We start from the raw sequence: 24154 nt of genomic DNA, 5'->3' as shown, positions 1-24154 counted from the left end.
TCACATGGATGGTATGGGAATGGAGCATGGGCATATTCATACCCTGCTAACGTAGGTATAAATTAGTTCAATTCTTTTGAAGGCTATTTGGCAACATGCAGCACAACTGTGAAAAGTACATACCCTTAGACTGGCAAATCTGTTTCTGGGAGAAAACATTCTAAAGAAACAAAGAAGCAATTACGTATACACAAGGATGTTCATTGTAAAGTTGTTTATATTAGAAAAAAGTAAAGCTCTCCAAATAAATAATTATTAAAATTAATTACATCCAGCTTTACAGAGCAATGCTATGAGATCATTAAAAATGATAAGGTAGGGCTTCCCTGGTGGCGCAGTGGTCAAGAATCCACCTGCCAATGCAGGGGTCATGGGTTTGAGCCCTGGTCCAGGAAGATCCCACATGCCACGGAGCAACTAAGCCCGTATGCCACAACTACTGAGACCATGTGCCACAACTACTGAAGCCCGCGTGCCTACAGCCCATGCTCCGCAACAAGAGAAGCCACCGCAATGAGAAGCCCGTGCACCGCAACTAGAGAAAGCCCACGCGCAGCAACGAAGACCCAATGCAGCCAAAAATTAAAGAAAAAAAAATGATAAGGTAGATTTGAACTCATTAATACATAAAGCTGACCAGGATAGATTATGTTTAGGAATGTTCCTGTATAGCTTGTATAGAATGATCTTATTTATGTAGGAAAAAAATTATGTTAAAGTATGCACTGAAAAAGAAAGCACTAGAATATAAATGGTGACCATCACTCCTTGGTAGGGTTATATGGGTAATTTTTATTTTCTTCCTTAACCTGCTTTCCTTCAATCTCTATTTTCTTCCACAAACTTAGATTATTTAATAATCAGAAAAAAGCAAAGCTATTTTCATTTTTAGGAAAAAAAATCCCATCTTGTTAGTTAACTTGAAACATCTGTATTTCAAAAAGTAATTTCTTTTTTCTTTTTGTAGATCTAGCTCCTGGAGGTTCGGATGACTGGATCCATGACTTGGGCATCAAATATTCATTTACAATTGAACTTCGAGATACAGGCAGATATGGATTCTTGCTGCCAGAGAGTTACATCAAACCCACTTGTACAGAAGCTTTCGCTGCTGTCTCTAAAATAGCTTGGCATGTCATCAGGAATGTTTAATGCCCTTGATTTTTTCACTCTGTTCCCCTATTTTAATTTACTGATTCCAACCAAACCAAATCTTTGTACCAGTTTCTTTTTAAGTTTTATCAGTTTTCATAAAAGGTTTTCCCATTCCTTGGTTTTGTCAAAGAACAAAATAAATGCTACCTTAAAATTAAGGCAGACAAGGGTTCACATTTGTTTTTCCTTTTTTTTTTTTTTTGAGAGGCTAGGTACTGATTTTTTTCTTTGATTCGCGACATTTGACTAGACATCTCAAGCAATTGTAGTAACTACTTTCATGCAGAGCACTGCATCCTGAACAAGAAAAGGAAAGCCTGTCACAAGTACATTAAAGATTTCTGCTCCAAATTTACAGTAAGTTTCTGCTAACGCCTTTAAAAACACACCCGTGCATTCCGTTTGCTCCACTGTAATAGGCGATGGCCGAGAAAGCAGAGGCGTGTGAAAAACAGGACAAATACCGCCTGTCACTCCAGTTCAGCTGCTCAATAAAAACGTTGAGCGAATGAATGCAGTTATCTTCGACAACAAACGTGGCATTTTTGCATATTCACAACAGCTGTCCATTGTAAGAAATTATGTAATAAAAGGAGAAAACGCTTTCTCTTAAATTCACTGTTAATTGGGAATTTTGTCTCTCCCGGGTTCCCGGTTTCTTCTCCAGGGCTCGCTCGTTAGGCACAGGTTTTTCGATTTCGACCGCACGCCTAGGAGGCGACGTTACGCCCAGGGGGCGTGTCCACAAAGGGGCGGTGCATGCGCGCTGACGACTAATCTGGCAGCCGGAAGCTGCCTCGGTCTACAGAGGAACAGGGCAAACTCTTGACTTCCGGCGGCATTTTGAGGCGATCCTCCCAGCGGCCTGATAGTGTTTTCCTTGTCTTTTCTTACTCTCCAGTCTCTCTTCGTTCCTTTTTTTCCTACGTCCCAGGCTCGCTTGACCCTGGCGAAGCGGCGGACGGGTTCCGCTCCCTAGCCATCCCGGAGTCCCCCGGTAGCCGAGGACCGGTTCCCGGGAGCCGCGCGCGCACCTCCTTCTCGCTGTCGTCTTCCCGGGGCCAGGCGCGGGGACTGAGAGTCGCCTCCCCCGCTCCTTGGAGCGGCGGCGGCGGTGCCACCTCCGGACTGCGCTTGCGAAAGGAGCTCGGCGAGGAGGTAAGTTTGAACTCCGTGAATTGGCGTGGGTACCGGGGGAAAGGCGTTGGGTGGGCCCGGGATGGGGAGGCCCCGCTTGTCCTCCATCCCTGCTTGGGTCACGCCGGAATTTTGAGCTCTCCTTGAGCATCCCACCCTTAACTCTGCAATAGATCCCTGTGCTCCTGACTGGTTTCTCGCCCTGGTTCTGATGCTGGCGAGTTTACCTAAGGGGGCAAGTGGATTCAGAATGGAGGCTTTGCTGGGTCACTACCATTTGATGTGAGCCGGGGAACTCTTGCGCGGTATTCGCATTGGTATAAGATGGAAGGGTGCCGGAGTATGGTCTTAGATTGAGAAGCTCCCTCTTTACACATTCCAGACGCGTTAGGGAAAGGTATCTTACTTTGGTTATATTTGGTCTTGGTTATTTCCCGGCAGTGATGACGACGCAGGTCCTCGGAGTTGAGGAGTGCTACTTTATCTTCACAGTCCCTAGGTAGTTACTTTTGGCAGCTGTCAGAAACCCGGAAAGGTGGAATGAAAGGAGAGGCTCTGATGTTTGGCATTGTCTCTTTCTAAATAGCTTAAAATAATGTATGTGGCTGGAAAATTATTCAGAGTCGATATCACGTGAATGATATCGGTAGGATCTTGTTTGTGGAGCGTAGGGTCAAGCCACTCGGTTATATTCCGAGGTTTTCAGATAATTTGAACTACTTTGAAAATTATGGGCGTACGCAACCTCTTCAGGTTTTTGATTTTTTTTGAAGAAATAATTTAAAAGTTTGGAAAAATCTTCACACCTCAAGTTTTCAAAGTTTTGCCAAAAATACTGTTGCAGTAAGTCCAAATGCTTATGCAGTACAATCCATGCGTATGTATGTCGTGCCGGTTATCGGAGTCTGGTTCTGCAGTGTTTGAAATTACTGACTTTAGAACCTAAGCGACAATGTTTTGGACGGTTTTGTGGACATCTCTCTAGATTTTCGAATAATTTAGAATTTAATGAAATATTTCGATTATAACATGACAATTTCAAAAAGAGACTAAGAATGTAGGCGCAGGTATGTAGCAATTTGTGTCTCTAAAAATAGTTGTATTGTGAAACTAAGACTTTTACTGTGGGGATCTGGGAGGATCTAGTTTTATCAGGTGCGTGCCTCTTAACGCGCTTCCTAACTATTGGTGATTCGAAATGAACATTGATTGCATATTTTAAGATATGCAAATTTATCTAATTTTCATATTTGTAAATTAAAACTAAAATCCCACAGGTGGATGCTATTTCACTTTCTGTACAAGTTATCAAACATTTAATAAGTTATCGGTGTTAATTTGTATTGTAATATGCACTGACATTTACATATAGAAAGCAGTTGTTTAACATTTATTTATAGAATTGGTTTTCAGTAAATTTTAGTCTTTCCTACCTCCCCCAAACCCCACTCTGCTTTTCACATAGAGTTGAGTTGGAGCTTTTTCAGCAGATATTTAGAAGCAGTTGAAATGTTAACTGGTGTTGGTATATATAAAGTGTCTTCTATTCTTTTTTGGTCGTTTGTATGTTGCAGTTCTGTTTACTTCGCTTTATAGTAGTTGCCAGCATGGGGTATTCTCCCTGCATAGTCTTTTTAACAAAATGTATTTTCTGCACAACGCTATAATATTGCCTTCCTCATACCTGTGTAGTCAGTTTAGTTCTGACGATTCTGTTCTGAATTCAGTTTGAAATTGTTTTAGTCTGTCCACATATGAGCAATCGGCAAGATTGTTCAAGAAAGTTCTTTTTTTTCTTAGAATAAATTGTGTTAAGAAAAAAATCGCTCACACTGTGCAACAAATAAACTTAACTGTTTTTCTTTCAAAACGAAGAAATATAAATATGAAGAGGTCTTATTTTTAATATAGCACTTTTAATTTTAGAATGCCAGTGGATATTTATTCTCCTATCAGTTAGTACCAGTAATTATGTAGCTTTAATTGCTTAGTTATTTGACAGTTTCCTAATATGATGGTGCTACTTATCCAGATTAAAGTGTTTTATGCTTTCATTTATGCTACCGGAAAATGAGATCTCAAAAAGATGTAATTGCGGATTGCAGTGAGAATACTAGAACTAATATGTTTTATTGACAAGATTTTAGTAATCAGGATTCAGAAATAATTTAGAAAAAGGCCCCTGTGTTTCTCCCTTCTCAGTCATATTTATAGCATGAAGCTATGAGTACATTGTGATATTTGTAAGTTTCCAGGGGAAGGAGGACATTTCCCATTTATTAAGACTTTTTGTTGTGTCTTAATAGATTTAAACTTTGTGTCCCATGTTTTTCATTTTATTTACGCCGCGCGGCTTGTGGGATCTTAGTTCCTCTGACCGAGGATCGAACCTGGGCCCTTGGCAGTGAGAGCTCGGAGTCCTAACCGCTGGACCTCCAGGGAATTCCCTTCATTTTCTTTTTCAGTTGAAAAAGTATTATAACTTATGATATTTATTTACTCTACAAATGGAGAGGAGAAATAGGAGAGTAACTCAACAGACTTTTACCACTGTCACTCTGGCTTTGCTAATGCTCGTGTTTGGGAAAGACATGATAATGTGAGTGGGAGTGTGATGGTTACTTAAAACTGAAGAATAAATTGAAAACTGAGGGAAAGCCTTCAAAGTCTCTGAGATAGGGAAGACTTTAATATTTACATTTTTATCTTATTGTTTCTAATTTTTCTCATATATTTTGAAGCATTTACTTCTTATTGAAGCCTGTTCAGATATTAATTGAAAAAGTTTTCCTCCTCTCAGTCAAATCTACATTTTATTCTTTTGTGGTTTATCTTTCTCTTTGGGCCCAAATTTTTAGAGTGAAAATTCTAATCGTCATATTAGATGGTAACATAGTTTTAAATTAATATATATGAGCAAATGTTTTTCTGGTGCACTGTAGGTTATGTGTATATATTTAGACAAATGGGATTTAAAATATTATATTTTGTATTTGCAAGTGTAAGGCATTTTATCTGTGCAAATATCATAAATGTTTCATAATAATATTTAGATAATTTGTTGACTACTGATAGACGTTCCTAGATAGATGATCAGAAGAATTCCTGTTTCTGTCAATTAGAAAAGTTCAATTTCTACTTTTTCTTTTTTTGCCTCAGGGTTTTTTTTCTTCTTCTTTTTTTCCTGTCTAGGCCTCCCTGTAACCTAGATCTGGTCCTGAAACTCAGTGTCATTTTAGGCCAAGGTCTGACACTGTTGGACTCTCTAAGAAAAGAGGAGAATACGTCTTTACTTCATTGCTGTTCTTCCCTAAGTTGGAAGACTCAACAGTAGCAGAAGTAAAACTCCTGGGATAATCACTATGTAGGTGAATCTTGTAGTTCTTGATGTCACCTGTAAAGGCTACTTTGTCTCTGTTGGAAGGAACTTTTTTAGTGTCAAGAATACAAGTAAAGGAATAAGATTGGATCATTAGTCCTCACTTGATTGTCTGTCGCAGTCCAAACCCTTTGAAGTCTTCAAAGCTTATGTTAGGGATCTAGGATGGGAGAGAAGCTGTGAGACCATGCTTTCCAGCAGTAGGTCAGAGGAGGAGAGGAGTGCTGATCCAAGCAACAGGTTATAGGTGGGGAAGAGAAACAGAGTTAATAATACCCGGAGCCCTCAGAAAGACAAGAAAAGAGATAATACATGACCAGTGTTTCAAGTATAATAATAAATAGCTTGTTGCCCCAATTGTGGAAAACACTACTGTTGATTTTTTTTGGAGGAGGGAGGGTGTGTTGGGAGTAGGGGCATGTTGGGGATAGAGATTTTGGGGGCACTGATAGTGGAAGGAAAAATGTAAGCTTAGGGTTACTTGTCTTGATGCAGTGTGGTGGGATGGTGTGCCTGTTTCCCAAGTTGTAGATAACTAATAATAACTAATAAGAAACTTTTAGAACACATTCATTTTTAAGTTTATTAATAAATGTTTTTAAAATTGAATTAATGAATGAGGGTTTCAATGTACACCTGTATGTTTTTATAGTAACAGATAATGAGACTTTAAAAATTTGTTTTTGTTCTAACTTTTTCCATACATTTTGTTACATGTTTACTTCTTATCGAATCTTAGTTATAAATTTTAAAAAAAGTGTTTTTCTCAGTTAATCAAAGCTCTTCGTTTTCTAGATCTTTCTCAGCTCCACTTATCACTTATCTTGGCTTTTATTTATGTTCAGTAAGTCAAATGTACATGTGGAATTCACCAACTTTCCCTTTATAAATTCACATTTGGGCTGAGAATGAGCTCAAGAAAAGTTAAATCAAAGATTATATTACAATACTCATTCTAGTGTGGAGGGTGGACCTCATAGTTCCTTACTTGATGAACAGTTGATACATAAGTGATTTTATGTTGCACAAATTCTTGTTCACTTATGTGACACTGTAATTTTTAAAAATTTGTAATTACTTTAAAGTTACTTTTTTTTGAATCACTAAAAATTGATTGTAATCGTAATTAATGATTACATTGTATATTAGAAAATAAGAATATACATTTTTCCAATTTACAACTACCGTATTGTATCATATCATATTTTCCTTTTGGTTCATTACCTGTTAATTTGTCAAATGTCCATATTCTTTGGACCTTTTCAAAGTGTGACTTGACAAGAAGTATCTAACTGGACCAAACATTGTAATTTTTTTTTTTTAAGTTTTGATTCTGTACTACCATGATTTAATTTCCTTTTAAGTGATAGGACCTTACTTTGAAACCACATTAAAGAGCATTTGTGAACTTTATAGAGACCAGTTCTTTACCAAGTGGAACTTTTACTTCTTTAGTTGACAACATTCATTCTAGTAACTTTTGACTACTAACAAAATTTCAACTAATATTTAGTGTATAAAGTGTGATACGGTTTAGTTCCTTTTTCTTTCTCTTAGGCAGTTCCTACCCACTTCCCACAGTAGTGTACTCTCTAGATTATTCTAGGTCTAGAATTTAACATTGTTTTCTAACATATATCATAGTGCTGTTATCTGATATTTTCATTTCTAGTTGAATCACCTGATGGTATATTTTAGTTTCTAATGTTTTATTTACTTTTGTAAAATATTTTTATAATTCGTCTTTCTTTTCTTGTTAATAATAATGGTAAATAGCCTGTTTATTTCTTTTAGCACCTTTGACTTTTATGTCAATTCAATGCAGTATAGATTATCAAAACACCTTCACTTTTTCTAGTTCTACAGCCTGTCATATTTTGAAAGAAGGTCATTTATCAACATTGAGGGTTTTGTTTTTTGTTTTTGTTTTTTGTATTATTGCAAAATAAGTTTCCTGATTATGCTGTTCTTCTTTGGCTTCTGTAAGACAAAGAAAATATTTAAATAGTATTTTTCTCCCAAGCTGATTTTTGGAACATAGCTGATGTTATCACTTAAACTGTGTAAAACAAAATTTCTACTCCGACTAAAATTCTTACCTGATTTTATTTTTGGCAAAGCTTTCTTTAACCGTTAACTAGTTGATGGAGAATGATAGCACAACTTTCTTTAAAAGACAGTTGTTAAATTTTGAAACAACTTTTATAAGGAACTTAGAAACTAAACGTTTTATAGTGTGTTTTCTGAAATTGAATGTACTATGGAAACTTAACTGTGTGAGTAGAATCTTACTCACTCTGTAGAAGAGGTAAAATTCTAGCCAAAAGATTCAGAATTGTTGAATCACTAATAAGGTATGTCTTAGAAGATAGTTTCTGTTTACCTCTGTTTACTTGTGACCTCTCCTATGGCTTTTTTCTTCTGAGAAAAATCCCCTGTAATTTTGCAGTGTTATCTTATCTACCATTTTATCTACTTGTAAGTTATTGGCTCAGTTATTTAAAACTGAAGAATTTTACAGTTTGCCTCTCTCTTTTTTGGTTAAAGTAGTACAAAATGTCAAAAATTAGAAGGAAGGTCACAGTGGAAAATACCAAGACCATATCTGATAGCACATCCCGAAGACCCAGTGTATTTGAGAGGCTTGGACCCAGCACTGGCAGTACAGCAGAGGTGAGTTGTCACTAGTACAGTCACAGGGGTTCTCTTGAATTCCTGTTCTTCAACTTCTTATTTATATCACAAAAGTGAATAGGTTGTTTTATTGTAGGAATATTGGTTTAGTAAATTTTTTAAAATGTGTTTCATAAAAAAGGAGTGAGATAGGCATTAGGGTTTATGGGCTTTTTTTTTTTGATGTTTTTATTATTTGGGGAGTAATATATCTCAGGTTAGTTGGAATTTTGATAGCATTTATTTTAATTTTGTCCCACTAGCATCTTTTTTTCCAGAAATAAATATGACTATGAAATTTACATAGTAATATCTGTCTCTTAGACACAGTGCCGTAACTGGCTGAAGACTGGCAACTGCCTCTATGGAAACACATGTAGATTCGTACATGGCCCTTCACCCCGTGGTAAAGGTTATAGCAGCAATTATAGAAGGTAAATTGAGAACTTTGAATTGTTCATATACTATTAGAAGATGGCTTTTGTAATTTATCTAGTATAAAAATCTGAAATACTACCATATATTTGGTCAAATTTTCTATTTTGGTGGTAGTCTTATCAATAGCCAAGATCGACAGGATCTTTTTAGTTGTTAATTGCAAGATTAATAAAGATGTTTGCTTTAAAATTAATTTGCTCAAAAATTTGTTTTTGTAATGTATGGCTTACTTTCGTGCCCTGCCCCCCAATTATATATTAAAGTGCTGTTTAAGATGGCAAAATTTCATGGATTTGCTTTTAGTGAGGAGAGACTACTTTCAACTCTTAAAATAGTAAAATTTAAATAAGTATAATTTTAGCTTTTTAAGATGTTGTAAATTCAAATCTTAATTACAAAAGATAATCTAATGCAAGCTCTGTAGGTTAAAATGCATTTGCCAAATCTCTTATCACAATATATTGAGGTAAAGGAAAGTATGTATTTATATGTGGATAAATGTACTACCTATTTAGAATATCATTTTTCCTTTAACAAAGGCAAGGCTAAATTAGACTTTCCTAATAAAAATCTTTTATTTTTCTTTTGGCTCCCTCATGATGATTTTGTTATGGTGTTTAAAGATGTAACATACATAAAGATTGTCACAAAAGCAGTTTAAACTTGATGGGTAAACAACTGATTTACCTAGTCCTAAAATTGAATGTGCTGATTGCTTTGGCTTCAGCAACAGTGTAAAAACTGAACATTAGCATTTGGAGATTTCCTTTTTAGTTGGGTGAATTTTTGTGTATGTGTATAGATTTTGAAGTTTAACAGAACTTAAATTTCAAAACCTTAACATTAGCTGACTTTCTCTGTTCACTTAAATGTTGTACATTGTTAGGTTACTTGTGATGCTGAATACTCTGTTTTATTTGTATTAAGATTGTCATCTGTCCCTCCTGTCAATGTGGGAAAGTTAGTCTTTATAAGTTTCATACCTGTGCAAACACACACATACCTGGAGAAACTGTTTCAATAATTTTAATGTTTTGCTTATATTATTACTGTACTTTTAATACATGCTTTACTTCATCTGTGACATTAACATACTCAAAATTTTTATACAAGAGATGGTTGTGAGGAAAATGGGCAGAGAAATTTGTCTAAAATGGAAAAAAGTAGTGTCATTACTAGATTTAGAATAAAGGATTTTTTGTTATAATTTTGCTATTTTGTGCATTTTTTTCCCCAATAACTTCCTTTGTATTTGTGTATTTTCCCTTTTTTTTGTAAGGAAGAAAAATATAGTTCATAATGTGATTCAGAGATGGAAAGAAAAGTAATATATTTCAGAAATGCTTACTTAGTCACAAATCATTTAAGTCACTGAGCATTCACTGTATGTAGAGCATTCTGTTAGGTACTGTTTAGGATAGAAACAAGTTTATAATAAACTGTCTTATTATATAAAGGAGACTAGGGCACATAAAATTTACATGTGCATCATAATTATAATTTAAAGCATTTAAGTGCTGGTTCTTAATAAGAAGTTCCATTTACCAGTTCAGCTTTAACTGTTAAAACATTTAATATAGATCTATAAAATGTGCATGTAAATGTTAATGAGATCCTTTAAAGTGAATTGACTGAAATTATTTTTTCACTAATCATGTGATTTGTGTTAATGATTGATAAAGGACTCGATTTGATTGAACAGCTATTACTTGAAATAGATGTGAATATTTTTGTAATTTGTTTATATCCTTTAAAAACATTATACACATTTTTTTTTGGTGGCTAAAGAGGGACATATCATTCCTTAACAACTATTGCCCTCTTTTAATGGTGCTCTAGGAATAGTCTATAAAGGCAGTGTGTTTTCTGCCTCTGCTTTATTTTTCTCACTTAGTGATGGTGTGAAAATAATTGAACAGCCATTTATCAAATTGCTAGTATAAATTATGAAGCTTTACCAGTGTTAAATATAAATATGTATATTTTTCCTTAATTAAAAACAAGAGTATAAAAGCAGAGAATAAACTCATTGTTGAAAATCTTGCTTTGAATTTTTCAACTACTTTCTATTCTGAAATAATTTCAAATTTAAGAAGAGTTGTAAGAATAACATTCAAAATTCCTGTATTTGCTTTCATTCTTGAGATGCGTAAAATATTTTCACAGTTGTTGATGTTGCATCCAACCATATACATGTATAGGTGGTAATACTGTTGTTTCTAGATTAATTTTGCAGTGCTGTGGTTTAAAACTTTACCTTCCTACTTTTTGCTTTCAAATATAACTAATATATTTATGTGATTCATCGGAAAACAAATTAAGCTATTAATTACAAATTCCTTTCTCTCAGCTCACCTGTAGTTTCTTATTAATATCACCAGTACCTGCCACCCCATGGAGTTTTAATGTATGCATTTTGATTGGTACTGGGAGAAAACTTGTAAGTGATGCTCATATTTTTTTATATATTAATATATAAGCTGAAATTTATTAATTGTTTTTCTGAAGTTTAGGAGCCATGGATAGTAGAAAACTATATTTAGATTTGTGAGGTTATTTCTGTAAATATATTCTTATAAAATGTTATATAAATATAGATTTTTGTTGTTTTGTTTTGTTTTTTGTTTTGTTTTTGTTTTTTGGTTCAAAGGTCACCAGAAAGACCTACAGGGGATCTTAGAGAAAGAATGAAGAACAAGCGCCAAGATGTGGACACTGAGTCCCAGAAACGAAATACAGAGGAGTCATCCTCACCTGTTAGGGTAGGAATGAATTTCCCAAAACAAAGTTAAATTTCAGTAGTGATTTATTATTTATGTTCTATTTTAAATATTATCTTGTGTGCTAAATATATGGTAAATGTGTAATGTTGCATTACAATGTTCTATATGGATAATGTAATTTAGAGGGAAAAAGTCCTCTGGAAAAACTCATAATTCTTAACTGTTTTAGTTCTTGGTGGTAGTTAAAATGAAGGGACCTGGTTGGCAGAGCTCCAGCTGAACTTCATAGGGTTTCTGTGCCATGGTGGACATCACGAGTATTTAAATGTATTCTTAAGTTTTCAGAATTCAGCCAGCCATCGTTTCCTGCCCGCTTCCAAGAAGGGTTGAAGTGCCTTGCAGTAGAACACTTTTAAATTAAAACAGTGAAGGCAAGGCATGGTGGTGACAGAAACTGAACTAGAAAGCACATATGATCACAGAATTTAGTGGTGAAACCAAAAGAGAAGCACAATTTATGATGTAGTTTATTGATTAAAAGAAAACATAGATGTTTGTCAGGAATGGAAATTTCCCAGATCTAATTTTTTTTTTAAAGAAATTTATCGTGCTCTTGTGTGTGCATTTGCAACGAATTTATTGAGATACAGTTCATCCATTTAAAGTGTACACTTGGGCAGCTTTTCACATATTCAGTCATGCTTCCATCACCACAGTCTGTTTTAGAACAATTTCATCACCCCAGAAAGAATACCCATAACCTTTAGTGGTCATTTCCCTAGCCCCTCAGTTGACCACCAGCCCTGGGCAAACACTATTCCAGTTACTGTCACTGTAGATTTGCCTATTCTGGTTATTGATATAAATGGAGTCATACAATATGTGAGTCTTTTTGTCACTAGCTTCTTTCACTTAGCATTAGGGGATGTATCAGTATTTCACTTCTTGTTTTTGCCAAGTAATATTCCATTGTATTGAGATATCACATTCTGTTTATCCATTCATCAGTCGATGAATGTTCGGGTTGTTTCCACGTTTTGGCTCTTATGAATAATGCTGCTATGAACATGTGTATACAAGTTTTTGTGTGGCCATATGTTTTTATTTCTCTTGAGTTTATATCTGGGAGTGGGATTGCTCAGTCATATGGTAACTATGTTTAACCTTTTGAGGAACTGCTAGGATGCTTTCCAAAGCAGCTGCACCATTTTAAATTCTTTACATCAGTGTGTGAGATTTCCAATACGCCACATCTTTGCCAAAATTTGCTGTTATCTAACTTTTTGATTATACCTATCCTATTGGTAATCTCATTGTAGTTTTGACTTGCATTTCCCTGATTGCTAGTGATGTTGAACATCTTCTTGTGTGCTTATTGGCCATTTGTATATGTTCTTTGGAGAAATGTCTATTCAGATCCTTTGTCCATTTTTAGATTGGGTTGTCTTTTTATTGTTGATTTGTAAAAATTCTTTATGTATTTTGGATCCAAGTCCCTTATATATATGATTTGCAAAAATTTTCTCCTATTTTGTGGGTTGTCTTTTCATGTTCTTGATGGTGTCCTTTAAAAAACAAATGTTTTTAATTTGATGAAATCCAATTTATCTATATTTTTGTTGTGCTTTTGGTGTCACATTTAAGAAACTATTGTCTAATTCAAGGTCAGAAAGATTTATGCCTATGTTTTCTTCAAAGAATCTTAGAGCTTTAGCTCTTGCATTTAAATCTTTGATCCATTTTGAGTTAACTTTTATTTATGGTGTGAGGTAAGGGTCCAACCTCATTCTTTTGCATATGGATATCTAGTTGTCTCATTATAACCTTTTTACGAAAGTTACTGAATTGTATAAGCAGCAACCTCTTTGATAATTTTAGATATATAGAAGCTTTCTTTTGGCTATTTTGATCCTTGAAGAAAAGCTGTGTCACAGTTTTACATTATAGTTTGTAAAGACATCTTTGGGGACTTAAAGTAATGCAGTTTTAAGTATGTAGCTTTCTAATGTCTGATATGATACATAAAACCGTTTTAGAAATCTCAAATGGTAGTTCTCAGCTGGCAGTATGTATCAAAATCCTTTTGGAGGAGAAATGGTCTTTTTCAAAATATACACGCAGGTACTTTACCCTTAAACTACTGAATTAGAATTTCTGGGTAGGGGCCGAGCATGTGTATTGCATTTTGAAATAACTTTTTATTTCAGAATAATGAATGGACTCCATGGTTTGCTGGTATATGTTTAACAACCACTCAGAAAAAAAGAAAGCCATACTTTGTAGGATTTACCAATTTCTTTGGTGTAAATACTCCCATCATGGTCAGTTTCAAGCTTCTAAAATGGTATTACTGAATACAGAGTTGGGAAGTGTGGGAATACACACACACAATAAAAGTAATTAACCACAAGAGTAAAGTATACTAAAACATTTGGGAAGTGAGTTTTGAATAATTAGTACTGTTGTTTTTAATGTTACTTATTTAATTGTTAGTTTTTATAATTTAATTTTTAGTTACAGTTTGTGCAGTTCCTAAGAATTTCACGGTTAGCTCTTGTGAGTCGGTGTGAACTGGCTCCAGCGTGCCACTAGGTGGCCTGTACTTAACGTAAAGGGCAGACATCTGGGATTCATACTCTGAACACATTACTTTAGGAATTGTTACTTAATGCTGCTGTCGGTTTCCTTATCTGTAAAATGGAGGTGATAGCTATATTATCGTGTTGCTGTGAAGAAAATATATGTAAAACAAGTATCATGACTGACTCTTCCAATGTGACAGCTTAATAAATGGTATGTACTGGTATTAGAATAGCTCTTAGCCTTTTTTCTCAAATATAAATTGGTTTTAGGCTCTTAATAGGAAATGAATATCGGCATTGGAGATTGAGGTTTTTAACAGATATCAGAGTGTAAGTAGTTGTTGATTGTAAAGGTTTATATGTTCAGCATATCATGTTAGTAGACAGCAAAGTTGGTATTTTGTTAAGACATTTAAAGCCTGATTCTTGCTTTCCATAGATGAGATAGCCCTCAAAGGCACTTAGCTTCATGCACACCTAAGAGAGAAAGTCTCAAGATTCAAGAGTAGTCAGGTTTTAGGGAATTCACTATCCAAACTTAGAGAAAACTGTTAATAAGTTAGGATACCAAGTATTAATTATTTTGAGTGCTATATCTGGCACGAAAACAGGTGCTGATCATTTCTATGGTACATTCCCTATTGTAACATGTGTGACTCTTGATCTTCACATAATGAATTTCTATGGGAAAATCAGATGTAGTTTATGTAGGGGGCAAGTATCGCATAGGTAACATAGCATGGCTAAGATAGGATGTGTGTGATTTTCCGCAAACTAATTCCACCGTTTCTCTGCTATTGACCTCAACTCCAACGTGTCTGAGGTTGATAAACCCTGAACTTGTGGAGAGACAAATTCATAAATAGGTAAACTGTAATGCTATACACTGTGGTAGTATGTCAGAGAGAGATGAGCAAAGCTCACAGTGGAGGGAGTAAATAACTGCCTGGGGAACCAGAGGAAAATGACATTTGCACTGGATGTTGAAGGATAGATGGGATGAAGGAGGGAATGGGTGAGAGTCTAGGAAGAGGAAGAAAACCAACACAATAACAATAAGGAGTTTTAAAGGACTAGTGTGTTTGAGAACCTGTGAAGCTGTGCGCCTAGAGTGAAAGAATTAATGGCATGTGTATGTGAGATGAGGGCTGAAGAGATCTATCTTGTTTACCAATTCACCTCCAGACCCTGGAACTAGTAAGTTCACTTACTGAATAAATGAGAAGTGATTCTGATGTGCAGCCATTGTTGAGAACTCCTGATGGTCTCAGGTCTGTGCTGTCCAGTGGGGCTGTTGAGCACTTGAAGTGTAGCTAGTCTGAATTGAGACGTGCTGTAAATGTAAAATACATACTGAATTTCAAGGACATAGTATGAAAAAAAGAAAGTCAAATATCTCATTAATAATTTTTTATGTTGGTCATATGTTGCATTGGCAATATTTTGGACATATTGGCTGGTCTAGGTGATCAGAACCATGCTTAACATAATGGAACTGAATTTAACATGGTGAGAGGCTAATTTGAGGTAGTGTCAGTAGGATTTGATGACCAAAAGAATGAGTGGAGGGGAGGTGTTCAGCCTAACTACAGGCTTTCCATGCTATTAACTAAGATGGAAAGGCCCCTTTTGTACGCTAGACTCATAGCATCACGGACTACTAACTTTTGGCACTGTTTTCTGTATTTGCACAGACACTAATATGCTATTTTAGAACATTTGTGAAATAATAAACATATTTTTATGGTACTGGATACTTTCCACCAGTCTATAGAACTTTTCAAATGCAGTAATTGAATTGTGTTTTCTTCTTCTATAACAGAGACTTGTTAATTTTACATAATTCGAGCACAAAATTAAAATAGCTTTGAAAGCAAAATTAGACCTGTGAATATAGAGTCAGGAGGAACATTCAAGCATTTGTTGATGATTAGGGCATGCATGTGCTATAGGGGATCTCTGTCTCTTAAGAGAAGCTTTGTGGCCACATTCAAGGAAGTATAAAGTAATTCCTCGTTGTGGGAGGATATCTAATAGTTGAGGATTTAGAGATGCCCTATGAGCATCCCTTGCTCACCTGAAATCTTACCTCAGAGCAGATGGGCAATGGTCTGAGTTTATTTGTATGAATTGATCTTTTAAAACATTTTTTTTCTTTTTTAAGTTATAAAATACATTATACATTTACCATTTTAAACATTTTTAAGTGCACAGTTCTGTGGCATTAAGTATATTCACATTGTTATGCAATCTTTACCACCATCCATCTCCAGTATTTTTCATGATCTTTGTTTTTGAAGTCTTAATCTTTTTTGTCAATCTGCTTTCTCATATATGAAATTAAAACCATTGGAATAATGTTTCAACTGATCTGTGTAATATATTTAAAAATATTTTTTCTTAATCTATCATGTTAATGACCTTCTCTGGTTCCAATAATAAGTCATTTTCAGAAGTTTTTCTTTTGAGACTTCAGAATGATGTGTTCCCTTTTCCTTGTCCAGTATTTTTTCAAAGGTCATTTTTATCATTTCCTACCCTACCTCAACCTGATGACTTATCTTCAGAGAATCTATTTAGACTTGATATTTATCCTCGCCTCCACTCTGGATCTATTTAAGATGACTACTATGCAAATTACTTTTTCAGATCTCAGTCTTTAGCTGAATCTCAAGTTGATTATCCAACTTCCAGCCTCTTTCAGATATTTTATAGGCTACCATTGATTTTGACTTTGCACACTACAATTGATTTTGACCTACCCTTAGTGCTTGGTTCTCTGGTATTCTGAATTGAGAACTAATTTCTAGCATGAAGCTTTCTGTCTCTGGGAACTGTACCTCCCAGAATGTATACATAATTATTAGTTTTGCTTCATAGTCCCCTACCCAGTTCTATTCCTGTCCCTCATTTCCCTCCCCCCACCACCTTAAATAATTCCCTTGTTCTTTTTCTACATCTTGATATTTCTGGCTAGATGAGGAAAAAGTTTCACTGATAAGGAAGGAGATAGGACTATATGTGTTATAAAAAGCTGCCTCATGCAATGGAGGACTTTAACTTAGAAGGCCTTATTAACAGTTTTATAACTATCCTGAGTAAGTCTCTTGCACCAATATGTCACAAGTTATAGTGAGAACCAAGTGAGGACGTACATGTGAAAATTCTTTGGAAAGAATAAAACACAGTAAATGTAAAACAGCAAGAGTAGAGAGTTACCAAATTAAAAATTTGAGAAGTGAGTATAGGATTAAGTAGAAGAGATGAGTGTTGTTTACCCATTTCAAAGGAAGAGGTTTAGAAGAGAAAGGGAAGCGTGTAAGTGGAGATACAATATATACCACCTGGTAGGAATTTGATAATGTATATAGTACATGATTGATTACGGTGATTTTTAAATGTAGATTAAAATGTTCACTTTATATAAAAAATATGTCTTTAGCCTTGTATGATCTGCAAATGTATAATATTTTTTGATAGTATTAAAAGGAGTTCCAGTTGCCAAACCTTGGCGTAAAACAACCATTTATTTTGTTCATGGATTCTGTCAGGAAATCAGAAAGGGCACAGTAGGCATGGCTTATCTCTTCCTTTATGTCTGGAACCTCAGCTAAAGTACTAGGATGCTGGAGACGGGAATCATTTGAAGATTTTTTCACTCCCATGTCTGGTTGTTGATGCTGGAAGTCAGCTGGAGGCCTCAGTTTCTCTCTATGTGGACCTCTTTGTATGGGTAGCACGGGCTTTTTCTCTGATGGCTAGGAGATAGAGAGAGAGCGCGCTAAAATCTGGTACTAGGTGTGCTTGTTCCTACTGGGGTGGTGTTTATTTTAGGCCCTCTCAGCTGACAGAGCAACGAAATATATGTGTGTATACTAATTGGTGTGTATGCATATATCTATAAATATTACAAGCAACCATCTTTATCTGTATTGAGCTAAACATGAGTTCTTATTGATGTCTCTTAACTCTAATTCAGTACCACTATTATTCTTTTGTTCTTTTTTCTTTTTTCTTTTTTTTTTTCCTCAAATGTCCCTTCCTTAGCTTGTGGGAGGTCTTTATATTAGATCCTGAGCTCTGTTTAAAAGTTTACTTTACAAAATGTATTCATTTTAAGTGTACCATTTGAGTCTTGACAAATGTACACAGCTGTATAACCACCACCACAATGAAGATACAGAACATTTCCATCAACCCAGAACATATCTTCATGTCTTTTTTATTTATTTATTTTATTTATGGCTGTGTTGGGTCTTCGTTTCTGTGCCAGGGCTTTCTCCAGCTGTGGCAAGCGGGGGCCACTCTTCATCGTGGTGCGCGGGCCTCTCACTATCGCGGCCTCTCTTGTTGCGGAGCACAGGCTCCAGACGCGCAGGCTCAGTAATTGTGGCTCACGGGCCCAGTTGCTCCGCGGCACGTGGGATCCTCCCAGACCAGGGCTCGAACCCGTGTCCCCCGCACCGGCAGGCAGGCTCCCAACCACTGCGCCACCAGGGAAGCCCCTTCATGTCTTTTTAGAGTCAGTCCCCTCTCAAGCCAGGTTCCTGACAACCTCTGATCTGTCACTATAATGGAACCAGATATTATATGTTCTTGGGTCTTGGTTCTTTTAGCACAATAGTTTTGAAATGCTGCCATGTTGTAGTATGTGTCAACAGTTTGTTCCTTTTATTGTGGGTTAGTGTTTTATTATATGGATATGTCAAGATTTGTTATCCATTCCCCAGTTGATGGACATGAGAGTTGTTTTCTGGTTATTTTGGCTATTATGAATAAAGCTGCTATGAACATTTGTGTACAAGTCTTTGTGTGGACATATGTTTTCTGTGGGTAAATACCTAGAGGTGGAATTGCTGAGTCATATGTTATGTGTATGTTATGTGTCTTTTAACTTTATAAGAAACTGCCAAGTAGTTTTCCCTAGAGGTTATTCCATTTTACATCCTCAACCCACAGTGTATGAGAGTTTCAGTTGCTCTACATTCTTGCCAACACTTGGCATTGATCTACTGGATATATAGTGGTTTTAATTTGCATTTCCTTTTTTTTAATTAATTAATTTATTTTTGGCTGCGTTGGGTCTTCGTTGCTGCGTGCAGGCTTTCTGTAGTTGTGGCGAGCGGGGGCTACTGTTCGTTGCGGTGTGCGGGCTTCTCATTGCGGTGGCTTCTCTTGTTGCTGAGCACGGGCTCTAGGCGCGAGGGCTTCCGTAGTTGTGGCGTGCAGGCTCAGTAGTTGTGGCGCACGGGCTTAGTTGCTCCATGGCATGTGGGATCTTCCTGGCAGGGCTCGAACCGTGTCCTCTGCATTGGCAGGCAGATTCTTAACCACTGAGCCACCAGGGAGGTCTCTTAATTTTCATTTCTTGATGATTAGTGATGTTGAGCATCTTTTCATGTGTTTATTGGCCTTTTATATATTTTTTGTGAAGTGTCTGTTTATGTCTTTAGCTTATAAGTTGGGCTGTTTGTCTTATTACAGATTTGTGGCTCTTATATGTTCTGAATACCACCAGTCATTTGTAGGATATGTGTATTGCAAATATATTTTCCCAGTATGTGACTTGCCTTTTCATTTTCTTTGTGGTGTCTTTTTTTGTTTTTGCTGCACCGTGCAGCATGCGGGATCTTAGTTCCCTGACCAGGGATCAAACCCATGCCCCCTGCAGTGGAAGCACGGAGTCTTAACCACTGGACTGCCAGGGAAGTCCCTGTGGTGTCTTTAAAGATACCCTTTAATTTTGATGAAGTCCAATTATATCCTGCCTGTATTGACACAGCTTCAGTAGTCCTTGATAGTTTCTTTGTTTCTGTTAAGATGTTCCCAGCTTATTGTATGTATTTTATATCCTCTACTTGGAGTCAGCCATTTTCCCCTACCTACAGCCCTGGTTCTTTTATTGGGAGATGGTATTTCAGGACCACTACTTGGAAAGCACTAGATTAGTCGTTTTTAGGGCTTTTCATTGTATTTCACCTAGGAAATACATATGTATCTTCTCTTTAAAAACATGCAAACAAACATGAGTTCAAATAGTTCAAATTTAGAATTGTAAGACTTTTACCTAATTCTTTGATTTTATAATTGTATCACTTTCTCTTATGCTGAAAATTTTAGTCCCTGTTGACATTCATTTGCATTATCTTACATTTAATAGTTCCAGAATAATAATTAACAATAGTATTAATAATATGATTACTTCAAACAGTTTAAGATGTCTTTGTAGTTCTTAGGATATATCCCGTGAGGGAAATATCTGTGATATATGTTTCTTAGGAAGAGATAGTCAAATTATTGTATTTTTTAAAAATTAATTTTTATTGGAGTGTAGTTGATTTTCAGTGTTGTGTTAGTTTCTGCTCTATAGCAAAGTGCAAATTATTGTATTTTAAGTCACTTGAACAGTTGTCTATGTGGTTAAACCACAAAATTGATGAAGTTGGGTTGATTCATTTCATTTTGATTTTAGTTTTAGGGGTTTTTTAAACGTATAATTTTGTTTTCTAAGTATATAAAACATTTTCATGGTTTCAAAGTTATGAGACTGATGCCTGCTGGGCTAATAAGGTACCTTATGGTTTCAAAGTTAAATCTACAGAACAGGTTACATTCAGGAAAGTCTACCTTTTATCTCTTGATCACTCTACTTTTTTCCCTATAGATAACCTAAAAACTAAATTATTGGATTATCCTGCTACTTTAAAATATATATACACGACTATTTGCAGGTGACATGATACTATATATAGAAAACCCTAAAGACTCCACCAGAAAAACTTTTAGACTAATAAATGAATTCAGTAAAGTTGCAGGCTGTGAGATTAATATACAGAAATCTGTGGCATTTCTATACACTAATAATGATCTATCAGAAAGAAAAATTAAGAAAAATCTATTTACAGCTGCCTCACAAAGAATAAAATACATAGAAATAAATTTAGCCAGGGAGGTGAAAGACCTATACCCTGAAAACTGTAAGACATTGAGGAAAGGGATTGAAGATGACACAAATAAATGGAAAGAAATACCATACTCATGGATTGGAAGAATTAGGATTGTTAAAATATCCATGCTACCCAAAGCAACCTACAGATTTGTTGATTCTTTCAGAATTTCTACATAGACAATCATGTCATCTGTGAACAAAGACACTTATTTCTTCCTTCTCAATCTGTATACTTTTTATGGCCTTTTCTTGTTTTATTGCATTAGCTAGGACTTCCATTATGATGGTGAAAAGGAATGGTGAGAGGGGACATCCTTGTTTTTTTCCTGAGGTTAGCAGGACAGTGTCTCACCATTAATTATGATATTAACTATAGGTTTTGTATAGATGTTCTTTATCAAGTTGAGGAAGTTCTCCTCTATTTCTAGTCTGTTAAGAGTTTTTATCATGAATGAGTGTTGGATTTTGTCAAATACTTTTTCTTTGTCTATTGATATGGTCATGTCATCTTTTTCTTTTTTAGTCTGTTGATGTGATGAATTACCTTAATTGACTTTTGAATGTTGAACCACCCTTGCATATCTGGTACATATCCCACTTGGTTGTGGTGTATAATTATTTTTAGATATTGTTGGATTTCATTTGCTTATATTTTGCTAATGTGTTCAGGAGTTTTGCATCAATGCCCATGAGAGATCTTGGTCCTTTTTTTTTGTTTTTTTTCTTGTAGTGTCTTCATCTGGTTTTGGTATTAGATATTTAGGTATTAATGCTGGCCTCAGAATAATTCTGTAAGTATTCCCTCTGCTTCTGCCTTCTGGAAAAGATTGTAGAGAATTGGTATAAGTTCTTTCTTAAATGTTTGGTAGAATTCACACATGAACCCATATGGACCTGGTGCTTTATGTTTTGAAAGGTTATTAATTATTGATTCAATTTCTTCAGTAGATATAAGTCTGTTCAGATTGTCTATTCTTGATGTGTGAGTTTTGGCAGATTGTGTCTCTCAAGTAATTAGTCCATTTCATCTAGATTATCAAATTTGTGGGCATAACATTATTCATAGTATTCCTTTGTTATCCTTTAAATGTCCTTGGAATCTGTAGTGATGTCTCTTCTTTTGTTTCTGATATTGGTAATTTTTGTTTTCTCTCTTTTTTTCTTAGTTAGCCTGCGTAGAAACTTGATCTTTTCAAAGAACTGGCTTTTGGTTTTGTTGGTTTGTCTCTGTTGATTTCCTGTTTTCAGTTTCATTAATTTCTGCTCTAATTTCTGTTATTTTTTTCAGCTTACTTTAGATTTCAGTTGCTCTTCTTTTTCAAGTTTTCTAAGGTGGAAACTTAGATTATTGATTTTAGAGCTTTCTTCATTTCTACTATATGAATTCAGTGCTATAAATTTTTCTCTAAACACTGTTTTCACTGCATCCCACAATTTTTTTTTAATTAATTAATTAATTAATTAATTTTTGGCTGTGTTGGGTCTTCGTTTCTCTGCGAGGGCTTTCTCTAGTTGTGGTAAGTGGGGGGCCACTCTTCATCGTGGTGCACAGGCCTCTCACTGTCGCGGCCTCTCTTGTTGCGGAGCACGGGCTCCAGACGCGCAGGCTCAGTAGTTGTGGCTCACAGGCCCAGTCGCTCCGCGGCATGTGGGATCCTCCCAGACCAGGGCTCGAACCCACATCCCCTGCATTGGCAGGCAGACTCTCAACCACTGCGCCACCAGGGAAGCCCTGCATCCCACAAATTTTGATAAATTGTATTTTATTTTCATTTAGTTTGAAATATTTTGAAATTTGAGATTTCTTCTTTGACCCATGTGTTAAGTAGAAGTGTGTTGTTTAATTTCCACATATTTTGGGATTATCCAGCTATCTTTCCGTTATTAATTTCCAGTTTAATTCCATTGTGGTCTGAGATTAGACATTATATGATTTTTGTTCTTTTAAAAGTGTGTTTTATAGTCCAGAATATGGTCCATAAAATGGTCCAGAATGTTCCATGTGAACTTGAGAAGAATGTGTTTTCTACTGTCATCAGATGAAGTAGTCTGTCGATGTGAGTTATATCCAGTAGATTGAAGGTGCTTTTGATTTCAACTGTTTTCTTGCTAATTTTCTCCCTGCTGGATCTGTACATTTCTGATAGAGGGGTGTTAGAGTCTCCAAATGTATTAGTGGATCATGTATATCTCCTTGCAGTAATATCAGTTTTTACTTCATATATTTTGACACTTTTGTTAGGTGCATATATACTAAGGATTGTTATGTCTTTTTGAAGAATTGTCCCCTTTATCATTATGTAATGCCCTTTTGTCCTTGCTAACTTTCCTTATTCTGAAGTCTGCCTGTCTGAAATTAACATATCTACTCCCACTGTCTTTAGCATAGTATATCTTTCTCCATCCCCTTCCTTTTAATTTATATGTGTCTTTATTTTTATAGTTGGTTTCTCATAGACAACATATAGCTAGCTGGGTCTTGTTTTTTGATCCACTCTGACAATCTCTGTGTTTTAATTGGTGTGTTTAGTCTATTGATGTTTAAAGTAATTATTGATACAGTTGTATTAATATCTACTGTAATTGTTACTGTTTTCTATTTGTTATACCATTGTTCTTTGTTCCTATTTTTTGTCTTCCACTCTTTTTGTGCCTTTTATGGTTTGAATTGAGCATTTTATACTACTACATGTTCTCTCCTTTCTTAACATATCAATTATACTTGTTATTTTTACTTTTTTAGTGGTTGCCCTAGAGTTTGCAATTACATTTACGATGAATTCAAGTCTACCTTCAAATAATACTATAGCACTTCACAGGTAGTCCAAGTACCTTATAATAACAAAATATTTCTAATTCTTTGCTCTGGAATACCTTAAGTGGTATCAGGATTTTCTGCTCTTGAAAGGTTTGGTAGAATTCCCATATGAAGCCACCTGAGTCTGATACTACTTTATGAAGAAGTTGTGTAAGTAATTTATTTTTCCAGTGGAAATTAGTAGACTTTTGACTTTAAGTCAGTTTTGTTAATTTTTTTTCTAGAATATTATGTACTTTGTCTAGGTTTTTAAACTAGTTTGCATAGAGTTGTGCAAAGAAATCACATTTTTCAGTTTTC

The 24154-nt window shown here is 35.4% G+C and overlaps 2 protein-coding genes across 8 annotated transcripts in view; both read left to right on the top strand.

The window, feature by feature from the left end:
* The window catches only part of CPB2 (carboxypeptidase B2), a 46920-nt gene extending 45607 nt beyond the window's left edge, over nt 1-1313 (top strand). Inside the window, exon 11 of the mRNA XM_007186834.3 lies at nt 968-1313. Within this exon, the coding sequence (XP_007186896.1) occupies nt 968-1152 (185 nt within the window). The 3' untranslated portion in view covers nt 1153-1313. The remainder of the gene's footprint in view (nt 1-967) is intronic.
* Nucleotides 1314-1960: 647 nt separating this feature from the next.
* ZC3H13 (zinc finger CCCH-type containing 13) overlaps nt 1961-24154 on the top strand; it is an 87271-nt gene continuing 65077 nt past the window's right edge. For 6 of the 7 annotated variants that reach the window (XM_057532894.1, XM_007186832.3, XM_007186830.3 and 3 more), the window contains exons 1-4: nt 1961-2313; nt 8219-8344; nt 8669-8778; nt 11433-11544. In XM_057532894.1, coding sequence (XP_057388877.1) covers nt 8228-8344; nt 8669-8778; nt 11433-11544 — 339 coding nt within the window. In that variant the 5' untranslated portion in view covers nt 1961-2313; nt 8219-8227. The remainder of the gene's footprint in view (nt 2314-8218; nt 8345-8668; nt 8779-11432; nt 11545-24154) is intronic. The other variant, XM_057532891.1, reaches the window with a different exon arrangement.

This window comes from Balaenoptera acutorostrata, chromosome 18, assembly GCF_949987535.1.
Source record: "Balaenoptera acutorostrata chromosome 18, mBalAcu1.1, whole genome shotgun sequence".
Lineage (NCBI taxonomy): Eukaryota > Metazoa > Chordata > Mammalia > Artiodactyla > Balaenopteridae > Balaenoptera > Balaenoptera acutorostrata.
The sequence above is the reverse complement of the archived record's forward strand: the minus strand, read 5'-3'. Positions and strand labels throughout refer to the sequence as shown.